The 12933-nt window shown below is 53.6% G+C and overlaps 1 protein-coding gene across 4 annotated transcripts in view; it reads left to right on the plus strand.

Annotated features, from left to right (window-relative positions):
* TMEM104 (transmembrane protein 104) overlaps positions 1–12933 on the plus strand; it is a 62092-nt gene that overhangs the window by 8587 nt on the left and 40572 nt on the right. For 2 of the 4 annotated variants that reach the window (XM_010342450.3, XM_074388944.1), the window contains exons 3-8: positions 405–526; positions 3159–3240; positions 4496–4589; positions 5225–5305; positions 9402–9501; positions 9914–10022. In XM_010342450.3, coding sequence (XP_010340752.1) covers positions 405–526; positions 3159–3240; positions 4496–4589; positions 5225–5305; positions 9402–9501; positions 9914–10022 — 588 coding nt within the window. Of the gene's footprint in view, positions 1–404; positions 527–808; positions 3241–4495; positions 4590–5224; positions 5306–9401; positions 9502–9913; positions 10023–12933 lie in introns of those variants that run through there. The other 2 variants (XM_010342451.3, XM_074388943.1) reach the window with 2 other exon arrangements.

The raw sequence follows: 12933 nt of genomic DNA on the forward strand, positions 1-12933 counted from the left end.
AGGTCAGCATTATGTGCTCACCTTTGTGCCAGGTGCCCCACCTATGTTGCTCTGTCCCCAGGAATCCTACAGCCTGCTAGAGCAGAGCACTGACGTCTGCGATGCAGCTTTAGGAGGGGATGGCAGTGGTGATGGCGGAAAAAGAGACTGAAACTGATCGTGGAGACCTGAACCCCAGGGCTTGAGTCATCCACCTGTTAATGTTTGGTTAACAGGCTCTGTGGTTGCAGAGCCTGGCTCCTTAGGCCTCAGGTGTGATTCTCCTGTCCTGCCTGCTTCCCTCTCTCAAGTCTGGCCTTCTGGTCTCCACAGTGGTGCCTTTCACCCAGGGTCATTCCTTGGGAGCTGTTAAGGGGAGAGGTTGATTAATTTCTGGGCTTGAATGTTGCCTCTGTCGGTTCCAGGTTGGGCTGGTGTACATGTTTAACCTCATCGTGGGCACGGGCGCGCTCACCATGCCCAAGGCCTTCGCCACTGCCGGGTGGCTTGTCAGCCTCGTCCTGCTGGTGTTCCTGGGCTTCATGAGGTGAGAGGCAGCAGGGACTTTCCCACAGGGGCTGGGAGTGGAGCAGGAGGGAGTCAGCCCAGGAGGCCCGAAGGTGAGGGCACTGAGGGGTGGGGAGACATCTGTCTACCGTGTCTTTAGCTCAGTGAGTCCTTGCCAGGGTAGTCAGAGAGGGGACAGTAGTCACAGAGGCCTCCTGGTGGCTCATGTTGGTGGAGTGGCTGCACAGCCCTGATCAGATAAAAACCTGGACATCCACTAGGCTTTGGAATTTCACATGATGCTGGCCTCTTTCTTCCCCAGATTTACATCCCCTGCTATTAAATGCTTTATTAATATTACCGTCAAGTTTTGCTGTCTGAGAAAATACCACCCAGCCACAGAAAAAGGATCTAATAAACATGTAAGATGATATGGGAAATCAGCTTGGAATTTAGAATTCGCTTAAGGTAATTCACAAAGTAGGTGATAAACACACCAGTGGGCATGATCAAGTGTGGCACGCGCCTGCCATGTACCTCCCCAGGCCTTCACCTGCTCCTTGAGCCCAGTGTGTGAGCCTCACCAGCAGATGCTTCAGGGAGGGTGGGCTCTACCTGAGGCTCTTCTCAGGGATTCCCACACGCGTAGGGACTGGTCTGAAGTTGTCAGCAAGTGCCCCGGCCAGGAAGGGATTTAGGACTAGGTATTACAGTTCTCTGTAGTCCAGGTCGGAATCCACAAGGTGCAGAAAACAGATGGGAAGGAGCACCTGGAAACACCTCTCCTGAGAGAGGCGACCCCCGCCCCCTCCATCTGTACACCAAGCACCCTTCCAGGTACTGAGGGAGCCTCACCAACCAACATCCCTGCCTGTGCAGACTTGACTTTATTCTGTGGAGACAGACGGTGAGCAGTGAAGATAAGAAATGGGTACATTGAAGAGTAAGCTGGAAGGCAGCGAGTGCTGTGGAAAGAGGAAGGCATAGCAGGGCGAGGGGACTGGGATGCTCGGGAAGCAGGGTTGGGAGGGCTGCATCTAAGTGAGGATCTCAACAGGGAGGGAGTGGGTGCCGGTGGAAGGGTGAGACGGAGCTTGGTAGTTGGCGCAAACTAAGACGTGCAAGAGGCTGGATGGGACGGGAAAATGCCCGTGCTTTCCAGCTTCATGCGTTTCTTTTGGGGAGTTTCGAGGGTGAATCTTGGGGCACTACTGGTTCATTACCTACTGTGAGCCCTGGCAGCCAAGAGCTCTGGAAGTGCGTGTCCTTACACGACTCTGCTGTCCCCTTTAAAGGACCTTCAGCACAGGCAGCTATCCGAATGAAAAGTGTTCTTTGGGGGCTCTCAGGTAGAGGGTGCCACACCCCGCTCCTTGCTCAACCCATTTGTGTTTGGATGTGATCAATGAGTTGGCCTTGTGCGAGCAACCATGAGAAGTCTCTCTATGCCTTAATTAAGATTGATTTTAATTTTACTTCCAAAAAGAAAGGTAAATCCAAAGCCCTTAAAATGGTCACTTAGGCAAGATAATGAGAAACCTTTCTAGGAGGTGCTGAGGTGATTGGAATGGGGGTTTCTGAGCTGGCTGGCCCCCCCAGGGTGGGAGTAGGTATGGGTTTAACCGGTTTAACCTCATCGTGGGCACAGGTGTGCTCACCATGCCCAAGGCCTTCACCACCACAGGGCGGCTTGTCAGCGTTGTCCTAACTGGTGTGGGGCCAAGCGACTCAGCTCCCTCCTGACCTCGGAGCCAAGCGGTCAGCCCCCCAGCTGTCAACGCTCAGGGAGGGGCAGGGGTGAGTCTGGTGGCAGAGCTGTCCTGGCCTCAAGAAAGCAGGAGATGAATCTTCATCCCCCGCTGTTCCATGGCAGAGATGGATTCATACCTCGGGTTTTATTAGCAGGAAGGCAGCCCACTTCTGTATCCTCCGTTAACAAAAGCGTGCGTGCATTCCAGCTGTCATCTAGGTCTCTCAAGTTTCTTTAAGAGGAAAGAAAAGATGATTTTTTTCAGTCTAGTCTGACTTCTCGGCAAGCATCTGATGCCATCTCCCAATCTCCCTTTTGAATCAGGCCATAGAAGTGCAAGCTTATTTTAATATTAGCCAGATTATTTGGAAAGGAAAAAGTACTGCCAAGGAAAAAAAGGATGGATTCCAGAGCCAAGTGCCCATTTGCAATTACCCATGCCTGCACTCCTTCCATTCGTGTATGTAATTGAGAGGTGACCGTTTGTCTCTGTCCTTGCAAGGTGAGGTGAAAACTGCCTGCTGTCCTTCTAGAAGCTGGGGGGCCCTGTGTGAACCAGCCTCCCTTCACAGAGCATCCTTTGGCATCTCCCCACCAGGGCCCCTCCTGGGTGTGCAGCTTGGCTTGTCCTAGCACCACCTCTGCCCCCAGCTCCCTCTCTTTTTTGGGTAGTTTCCTCCCTCCCATCACTTAATTCACGCCCCTCTCTCTTGTGCACTGGAAATACATTCTCAGTGTAGACATCAACATCAAAGCACGCACACCTTTTCATGAGGTAAGGCCCATCTCTAAGGAACACCTCTCAGAAAAGAGAATGCTCTGGGCTGCTGGGTCTGGTCGTGTCTTACAATGGTGTTTCCCTTCTCTCTGTGCCTCCTCCAACCCCCTGTGTGCCTTTGGCGCTGGGCACGGCCCCACTCAGCTTCGTGACCACCACCTTTGTGATAGAGGCCATGGCCGCAGCCAACGCGCAGCTCCGCTGGAAGAGGATGGAGAGCCACAAGGTATGTGTGTTGCCCTCATCTCCAGCCCGTGCCTCTGCTCCGTTGGGTACCCAAGAGGCGGTCTCAGCAGCCTGTTCTTTTCCTCTCAGTGCGTGGCGGGCTCTCTCTCTGGTGCTGCTCCAGGAGCGCAGTCCCAGAGCTGAAGCTTAATGGCCACCTAAAGTTAGAGTACAAATGGAGCCTCGTCCGCTTTCCCGTCTCAGCCTCAGGCCCTCCTGCTCTGACCTGCACCCAGCTCAGCTGTTTGGAACCTTCCTACCCAGGAACTGTGGTGTCACTTATTCCTCCACTGCTTCTAACAGGGCAGCATAGATGTGCTGAGAGCTTCCTCATCACATACAGATGCCCCGCAGAAAAAAAGCACACAGGGGCCGGCACGGGGGCTCACGTCTGTAATCCCAGCACTTTGGGGGGCCAAGGCGGGAGGATCACTTGAAGTCAGGAGTTCAAGATCAGCCTGGGCAACATGGTGAAACCCCATCTCTACTAGAACTACAAAAGCTAGCCGGGAGCGATGGTGTGTGCTAGTAAACGCTGCTACTCAGGAGGCTGAGGCACGAGAATTACTCGAACCTGGGAGGTAGAGGTTGCAGTGAGCTGAGGTCATGCCGCTGGACTCCAGCCTGGGTGACAGAATGAGAGTCCATCTCAAAAAAAAAAAAAAAAAAAGAGGCCAGGCACGGTGGCTCACGCCTATAATCCTAGCACTTTGGGAGGCCGAGGTGGGTGAATTACCTGAGGTCAGGAGTTCGAGACCAGCCTGACCAATATGATGAAACCTTGTCTCTAATAAAAATTTTAAAATTAGCTGGGCGTGGTGGTAGGCGCCTGTAATCCCAGCTACTCTGGAGGCTGAGGCAGGAGAATCGCTTGAACCCAGGAGGCGGAGGCTGCCGTGAGCCAAGATTGCACCAGTGCACTCAAGCCTAGGCAACAAGAGCAAAACTCCGTCTCAAAAAAAAGAACAAAGGAAGCAGGTTCTCCATCGTCCCAGGGCTTTTCTGTAGAGTTACTTGCCCCGCTTTTTTTTTCGTCTCTCACTCTGTCACCTAGGCTGGAGTGCAGTGTTGAAATTGCAGCTTACTGCAGCCTCGACCTCATGGACTCAGGTGGTCCTCCTGTCTCAGCCTCCCAGGTAGCTGGGGCTGCAGGCGCATGACACCATCCCTGGCTAACATTCTGTATTTTTTTGATGTGCTCCTTTTTTTTCCCCTTGTTTTTCTCCCTCCTCCTCATCCATCCCACCACTTACCAGGAGGAGGAAGACGACGACTCCGCAGCCTCAGACAGTGATGTTCTCATCCGGGACAACTACGAGCGGGCGGAGAAGCGGCCCATCCTGTCTGTGCGTAAGTCTTGGGGTCCTAGCGGGCCCACACTTCCCTCTGGACCACAGGGTTCCCTTTCTTTGTGGAGAGGGCCCTGCGGAGTCTCCCCACAGACTCCTCTGGCATTTCCTGCTCTCGGATTCTGAGCCAGGCCCTGTGGTAGAGTAAAAAGAGCAACAGGGCTTCAGTTCTGGGCACAGGCTGGGCTACTGACTTCGATTTGCAGCTTGACGAATTCCTGGACCTTTGTGCCTCGGTTTCCCCCCTTGTTGCTGAGATGATTAAATGCCTGGTTCCATGCCCAGTGCTCCCTGGAAGCTTGAGTAAAGGTCGTTCTGTGGCATGTCCCATGCCTCCTGCCTGTCCCTCATGTCCACACACGCCCCTGCCTTGCTGTCTCCTCCCGGGTCGCCTGGGCTGGGCTGGGCTCCGACGCCTGCTCTCCCTTTCGCCCCAGCAGGAGTGTCTCTGAATTCCCCTTTTTTTCAAAAAAAAGACTGTTAAACCATTTCAAGCAGGATACATTAGGAAAAGTTTTCTCGAGTTTGGACACTTAGGGATTTTATGGTTTAGATGATTCGGTGAGGTCCACACCACCCTCTGAAGCTCTCCATGTGAAGAACCACTTCCTCTTCCTTGTTCTTTTGGCTCCTCAGAGAGACGTGGATCTCCCAACCTGTTTGAAATCACAGACCGGGTGGAAATGGGACAAATGGCCTCCATGTTCTTCAATAAAGGTAGACGTTCTTTTGGGGGTGGGGTGTGGGAAAACGGGGAGCTGGTGCTTCCCTGCAGACCTGTGCCCTTGTAATGAGGGTTCCATCCTGACGGCCAGGCCAGGGGCAGAGCAGATGGAGGAGCTGCTTCCTCAGCACCTGAGAAGCCACGTTGCTGACCTGTTTTCCTGGATTCCTCCCTGTCTGTGAGCATTAAAAATAAAGAGGCGGCTTCTCTAGCAGAAGTCAAGAACCCAAGGCAGCTACTCCAGCAGAGGTCAGGGACCCCAGGCAGCTAAGCGACTCCAGCAGAGGTCTGGGACCCCAGGCAGCTACTCCAGCAGAAGTCAAAGTCAGGGACCCCAGGCAGCTACTCCAGCGGAGGTCAGGGACCCCAGGCAGCTACTCCAGCAGAAGTCAGGGACCCCAGGCAGCTATTCCAGCGGAGGTCAGGGACCCCGGGCAGCTACTCCAGCAGAAGTAAGAGACCCCAGGCAGCTACTCCAGTGGAGGTCAGGGACCCCAGGCAGCTACTCCAGCGGAGGTCAGGGACCCCAGGCAGCTACTCCAGCGGAGGTCAGGGACCCCAGGCAGCTACTCCAGCAGAAGTCAGGGACCCCAGGCAGCTATTCCAGCGGAGGTCAGGGACCCCAGGCAGCTACTCCAGCAGAAGTAAGAGACCCCAGGCAGCTACTCCAGTGGGGGTCAGGGACCCCAGGCAGCTACTCCAGCGGAGGTCAGGGACCCCAGGCAGCTACTCCAGCGGAGGTCAGGGACCCCAGGCAGCTACTCCAGCGGAGGTCAGGGACCCCAGGCAGCTACTCCAGCGGAGGTCAGGGACCCCAGGCAGCTACTCCAGCGGGGGCCAGGAACCCCAGGCAGCTACAAAAGAAGCTTTTCCTTTTCCTGCAAAGGAAGCTGATGTAGGCCGGCTGGTGGTTTTGCACCTCCTGCTTGATTGCTTCTGACCTTGCCCTCTTCTGGCCAATTCTGTCTGGAATAACACCTGATGGCGATAGGATCTGCCACACGCACGCCTGGGCCTGGCTTCCCAGTGGCCAGCAGAGGGCGCTAGGAGCCCACACCCAGGCTGGCCAAGTGGGCCAGGAGCCCTGGAGTGTGGTGGTGAACCTGCTCCTTCCTGGGATCTGGCTGCCGTCAAAAGAGAGCTACCCAATTCCGGGCTTGGGTTGTTGGGTGTTCCAGTGACATCTTACACCTCCATGGCAAATGTTGTTCTTTTGGAAGATGAGCTATTTAAGAGTTTAGTGGCCGGGCGTGGTGGCTCATGCCTGTAATCCTAGCACTTGGGGAGGCCAAGGCAGGCAGATCACCTGAGACCAGGAGTTGGAGACCAGCCTGGAGAACATGGTGAAACCCCATCTCTATTAAAAATATGAAAATTAGCCACGCATGGTGGTATACATCTGTGGTCCCAGCTACTCCAGAGGCTGAGACACGAGAATCACATGAACCCGGAAGACAGAGGTTGCTGTGAGCCAAGATCACACCACTGCACTCCAGTCTGGGTGACAGAGTGAGACCCTGTCTCAAAAAAATGAAAAAGTTGAGTTTTTAATGTGCCCAGACCTTATTTTCGTTTCATTGAGTCAGATACATTCGCAGTTCATCCTTCCCCTCACAACTGTCTTGGAAGATTTTCCGCCCCTTTGTCAAAGCCCCATTTGTTGAATGGGCTGCCTGACCAGTTGTTTCTAGTCTTAAACGTGGCTGCACTTAACTTAGAGCTGGGGGGACTGCAGGAGCTCGAATCTCCTTGACTGCCCTTTAGGACATTAAGCATTTAGTTTGTTATTGGTGGGGCCACGTGATTATCAGCCAAAGGCTCCCCGAGGGCCCAGTTCGCCCTCCCTGCTGGACTGGCCTCACAGAAGGTTTTCAGAATTCATCAAAACCAACTGGCCGGTTCAGCCCGCTTCTGTGCTTCTCCTTTGTTCCATTTCTATCCCTTCCATCTCACCAGCCTGAGCAAGCGTAAGCGTCTCCTCCTGGCAGCCACGCCAAGTCCCCCTCCAAACGCAGTCTTTAAAATAAAGTGCACGCTGGAGGGAGGACGTATGCCTTTTAAACCTCCTTTGTCAAGTTCGTGTTCTGCAATCTGCCCTGATTTCTTTAAGATTCTAGGAACCAGCGGTTTTACCTTTTTTCCCCCCATCACAGAGTAGACTCCTAATTTGCCTAAATCTAATAGAAAATAAAGAGATTTGTCTGAGACCAGCCTCACACTTAGAGGGAGTCTCCTCTACCCCAGAGTTTCTCAGGCTTAGCCCTGTTGATGTTTGGATGGGGGAATTTCTCTTTGTGGGCCTGTTCTGTGCGTGGTAGGGTTCTGTGCCTGCCCACTAGTTGCCAGTAGCACCTCCCAGTTACGACAGTCTAAACTGTCTTCAGATGTTGTCAGATGTTCCCAGTAGAGTCTGGGAGGCAAAATCACCCCAGCTGAAAACCTCCGTTCTGCCTCATTCCTGATTCACAGACTGTCAGATTGGCATCTTCGCCCTTGGTGGGGCTGCCCCCTCTGTAGGAGGCTCCCTTAGGGTCCCAGCTCATTTCTTGTAATCAGAAATGCAGGCCTAGCCACTGATGTCCTCTCGGGAAGTTCATTGATCCTCTTATTTTGTGTCTAGTAATGAAAGGTATTGATCAGGGAGGGCCAATGGCAGTTTATAAACAGAGCTGATGCGAGAGTCCATTGGCAGGTGGAGAAAAGGCTGGGAGTGGGGCGGGGGACAATGCGTCCTCTTAGAGCTGAATGCAAGCTGGAGTGCAGGCTGTACCTGGAGCCTGGGCGTGAGTGACAGGCCAACCCCAAAGGCCACTAAGCTTGGACGTCAGGCTAGCTCTGACATGCCAGGGAAGGACATGCCATATTCAAAAAGCAGGCACTGAGACCCTCCTGGGTCCCCTCGAGAATTGTGTTTTCTTAGCCTTTTCCCCCCAGACTCCTAGGAACAGAGCTGACCTCACATGGCCCAGGAGTAACATGTCCTAGGCTTTCCCTTGGGGACCCTGCAGGCTCTTCTGAGCCACCAGGATTAGAAGGGAACTGTCACTTCATTTTTCTTTATATTGTCAGAGAAGCCAGCAGCTTGAGACCAGTGACATCAAAAACGTGAGCATCAGTCTGAGCAGGGGTGGAGACCAGTTGTCTGGGCAGTAACCCTTAGGTCGTAGGGCCCTGCCACTCTTTTCAGAGCCCTTGTACCTGACCTTTCTAGCTGGAATCATTTATGGAAGATGGCCAGGTGGGATTCTTCTCCCCCTAATGGGTTAGGAGACAACTTGCCGGAGTCCTGAAACAAGTCTGAAGGAATCAGGACTAGAGCCCTGTGTTTCCAACTTCTTGTTCAGCCTCCTGCTGGAGTGAGAGGGGACAAATGTGGCCTCTGCAGCGGGAGTGTCCGCATCACGCACCTTCCAGAGTCAGCGCTGTCCCTCGGGAGTGCTTCCCATAAGAAGGAAAGGGAGCCTGTCTTGAGCACCGTCCCCCACAGAACACCAGGCCACCATGTGCTTGTGATCAGTCAGATTCAGAATGAGGCACTTGGCCTTTGGAAATCAAGGGCTTTTTACCCTTTGGATCTCAGCTTCAGAGAGCTGGGCTGTTTCCGTCAACTTCTCTTTGCTTCAGCTTTTCAGTGGCAATCTCTTGTCTTAGAGCCTGGTGTTGTTGCCTGACACCGGAGGGGGCCCCCAGCCCGGATGCACTCAGGGGTTCAGGCTCCTGCTCGGCACCCCTCCTCCCTCCCGAAGCCTGTCCCAAGCATGAAGGCACATCTGGTTCCTCCCTGGCCATGCCAAGCTTCATACTCACCGTACACCTGTCTGGCTTCAAAATCTCTCTGATCCTCCCAGCCTCGCTGAGCCCTCTCAGGTGAAGTTACGAGCCGGTCTATCTCCTGTCAGCATCACAGTGTAGCCAGCCAGAAAAAGAAATGGGACTCTGGGGTCATTTTCCCACTTTTTATAGAAAGTAAACAGCTTGGAGAGGTGAAAGCTATGGGAAAGGTAGAGATTTAGTCAAAAAAAAAAAAAAAAAAAAAAACCTGCAGACATCTCTTTGTGGCTCACTGACTAATGGCTGTGTTCCTTCCAGTGGGGGTCAACTTGTTCTATTTCTGCATCATCGTTTACCTGTATGGGGACCTCGCCATCTATGCTGCTGCCGTGCCCTTCTCGCTCATGCAGGTGACCTGGTGAGTTCCCGCGCCCCCCAGGCTGACCGTAGCCAAAGGGGCTTCCTCAGCCAGTCAGGGCAGAGTGTCCAGGGAACAGGCACCATGCCGAGTGACTTCATTGCATCTGGGCAATGCAGATGCCCAGGCCCTTTTCTGCACAGACCACAGCCAGCCGTGTGCTGTCTGTCCTTAGCTCATGTCACTCTCCGCTTCCCTGCCCCACTGGGCTCCCACCAGGGGCTCCTGAGTCACTGAGAAATGGTGCTGCAGGAATAAGGAGGGTGCGTCCTCAGAGATGTATCTGGAAATGTGGTTTGGGAAAAGTCTGATTGTTGGTGCTCAGGCGGCTGTGCAGGGAGTGGTTTCTGCCTCCCGGAGCCAAGCCAGGTGGCCTCGCTGAGCCTGGGCCTGCTGTCATTCTCTTTATCAGCAGCACCACTGGCAATGACTCCTGTGGCGTGGAGGCGGATACCAAATACAACGACACTGACCAGTGCTGGGGGCCCCTGCGCCGCGTGGACGCCTACCACATCTACTTGGTGAGTGTCTGCGCCTCAGCCCAGCCTGGGCAGCTGAGGGCATCTGAAGTGCCTTTACTTCCTGGTCAAACCCCTTCCCCGGAGAGGAGGGTCTACCCTTCTCCACACTCTGGCTAAGCACCGGGGCCTTGGCCCCAGGCAGAAATGGATTACATCACTAAGAGTCTAGCCCCGGAGGCTCCTGGCAGCAGGCCTCGCAGTCAGGCGTGGTTTGGAGTAGGCACTCAGGTGATAGCCACCAGATTCAAGGCTGTGACTGTTGTAAACCTAGCTCAGGCTCTAGGGCCACTCTCAGCAGAGTTCTCCAAGAGTGCCAGATCTCATTTTCCAGAAACTTCCACATTTTGACCTTACTCCTGGGCAGCCCAAGAGCGTATGGTTCTGTGCTGGGTCTAGCCATAAACATCCTCTCTAGATAAGGAAGGATCAGCCCAGCTCTGTCCCCTATCTTTCATCTTCCTCTCATCTTCCCAGTGGACAAGAGAAGACGATGAATCTCCAGGCTCGTTCTTGATTGCCTTGTGCCATTGTCGGGGGCAGGGAGCCGAATAATATGCCAGACAGGTCCTGGATAATAAGATACAAAACCAGAGATGGTTATTTATCTCTGCCTACTCTGGGGGCGGGACTCAGAAATGTTTTTTCTTTAACTGTTGCAGTATCTATTAATATTCTCTGCTTCCTCTTGGTCCTCCTCAGCCCTGACATAAATTTAGGTGTGCCAGGTGACACACAGTTTGACACGTGGCCACTTGGCTGATTTGGAGCGGGGAGGCAGGGACCAAGAGAGAGCCAAGCTTTTCAGGGAGCTGGCCTCCTGACTTCTTTATCCCTATCTGAGTAAAGGTTTCCACAGGCCTTGCCGGCTATTTGGGTCTGGATTCATTCACCCCAAAGGGCCACTGAATGGTTTTTCTTGCCCTCCTAGTCCCACTCTGCAGACCTACTGCAGGAACTCTGTGGCCCGGGCCACGCAGGCGTTGGTTTTCCTCTCTGCATGTCTGGGGCGGTCAGCTAATGGTCTGTTTCTTCTCCTGCACATTCAGCTGTGGCTGGCAGTTCGTCTTTTAGCAGAACTGCATCTGATCCCTCCGTCACACATCTGGTGGGAATCCGGTAGCAGGTTGATTGTCTGGCACCCTTCTCCATGTTCCCCAGCCTTGGGGTGGGAACAGGAACCAGCATGGCAGCCGGAGGGGGGAAACCCAGGCACTAGCAGCACAGCTGAGGCTCGTTAGCCTCTTGACAGTCAACAAACCATGACGGACAAAATTAGCAAAGGTATCAGTAAGTGGAAGTCGCCGTCTAGATCTCTGGCAGGGTAGATGGGCAGAAGGAGGTGATGGAGGGCAGGGTTTGAGCAGCTTGCACAGACCTGGTGGCATGTTCAGGGAAGAGCAGCCACAGCAGAGCCAGTCTGGTGGGTCTTTGCTGGGGAGGCGGCTGGAATCTAAAGACCCTGCCGGGCACACTCCCCACCCACCAGCAAAACGGATACTGCGCGCTGGGAATATTGGCTGCTGCCATTGGCCTGATAAATTATTTAGAAGCGTTATTCTTGCCTTGTTAAATGGTTCCCTCACTGATTCCTATAAACCTTCCACATGATGGAAGCCTCTCTCCCTGTATCTCAATAACTCTCTGACTGAACAGAAGGAACCCTTCAGGAAAGCAGACGGGCATTAATTACTGCCTTCATTGCCCAGATATCGCACGTATAACTCATAGAGCTAATTGTCATCAGAGCCTTCAGAAAGCCACGAAAACAGGAAGCAGAGGCTGCAGAACAGGAGTGGAGACCCTGGCTACCCACAAGAGCCTTCTCTTTCTGGGCCAGTGACTATATCCTTCCCCACACCCCAGTCCCCTGCTGGGGGCTTCTGTTTGCTCAAAAGGCTTTTGGTTTGCATGGGCTCTTCTATCCAGTTCGGAGAAGTCAAGGCAGATGGGCCTTGGTGTCGTCTCAGAAGTCACTTCTCAGTTTTGCATGTGGCTCCCAGGGTGTGAGCTGCAGAACAGTAGCCTGCTATTCCCGTGACCCCAAACTCTGGTGCTTTCATCGCTGTACAGGCCCTTCCCCTCCCTCGGTGAGTGGGAAGGGGCAAAGTGACTGGAGGAAGGGGTTGGCAAAGATGTGTTTTCTCCCTCAGTCCTGAGTTCTCCTGCGAGTGAGGACAGCATCTTCCCTCCCGACTCTGGCTTGCAGGGCTTATCCCTGTGCATATTTGGAAAGGTCAGGGGAGCTAGCTTCCAGCAAGTGGCCCAAGGAAGGCCATCCTTCCCCCGTGCCCCCTGGTCATTCTGTCTCAGAAGATTGTCAATCTCTTCTAGAGACGCCATGCTACCTCTTCCCACCAGCTGTTTCTGTTTTGCTGCCAGCCAGACTTCACTCAAAATGTTCAGCAAGGCAGCGAGCAGGTCGGGGGAGGATTGAAAGCACCTCCCTACCCTGCACACAGATCTTGTTTGTCGCAGGTAGATGATGCCCCTACCCAACCTGCATTTTTAAAAGGGGCCTACTGATAATCTCTTCTTCATTGCCATTCTGCAGCAGTAGGTTCTGGGGGACAGAGGTGCACTTTTGTATTGTGGTCTACCTTTCAGAAAGTCGTCTGGAAGCGATTTCTTCTGTGTCTTCTCAGGAATGCTCCTGAGACGCACATGCACAGTGAGAATCCTTGCTGTAGTAACTGTCTCCAGGCTGGCCTGTGTGTAGCATCACAGTTACCTACCAAAAAAGCCCTTGACCTTCACCAGTGGAAAATTCCAACCCCCCTCTTTGCACCTGACGACCCTCATCCACATCCTATGCTTCCAGGCACAGCTTGTATGAGTCACTTTCTCCCTTTCCCTCCCCGGAGGAGCCACAGAACAGGGTGCCATGGGGCGGAGGTCCCCTGAGTCACTTGCT

The sequence above is a fragment of the Saimiri boliviensis genome, chromosome 17 (assembly GCF_048565385.1).
Source record: "Saimiri boliviensis isolate mSaiBol1 chromosome 17, mSaiBol1.pri, whole genome shotgun sequence".
Lineage (NCBI taxonomy): Eukaryota > Metazoa > Chordata > Mammalia > Primates > Cebidae > Saimiri > Saimiri boliviensis.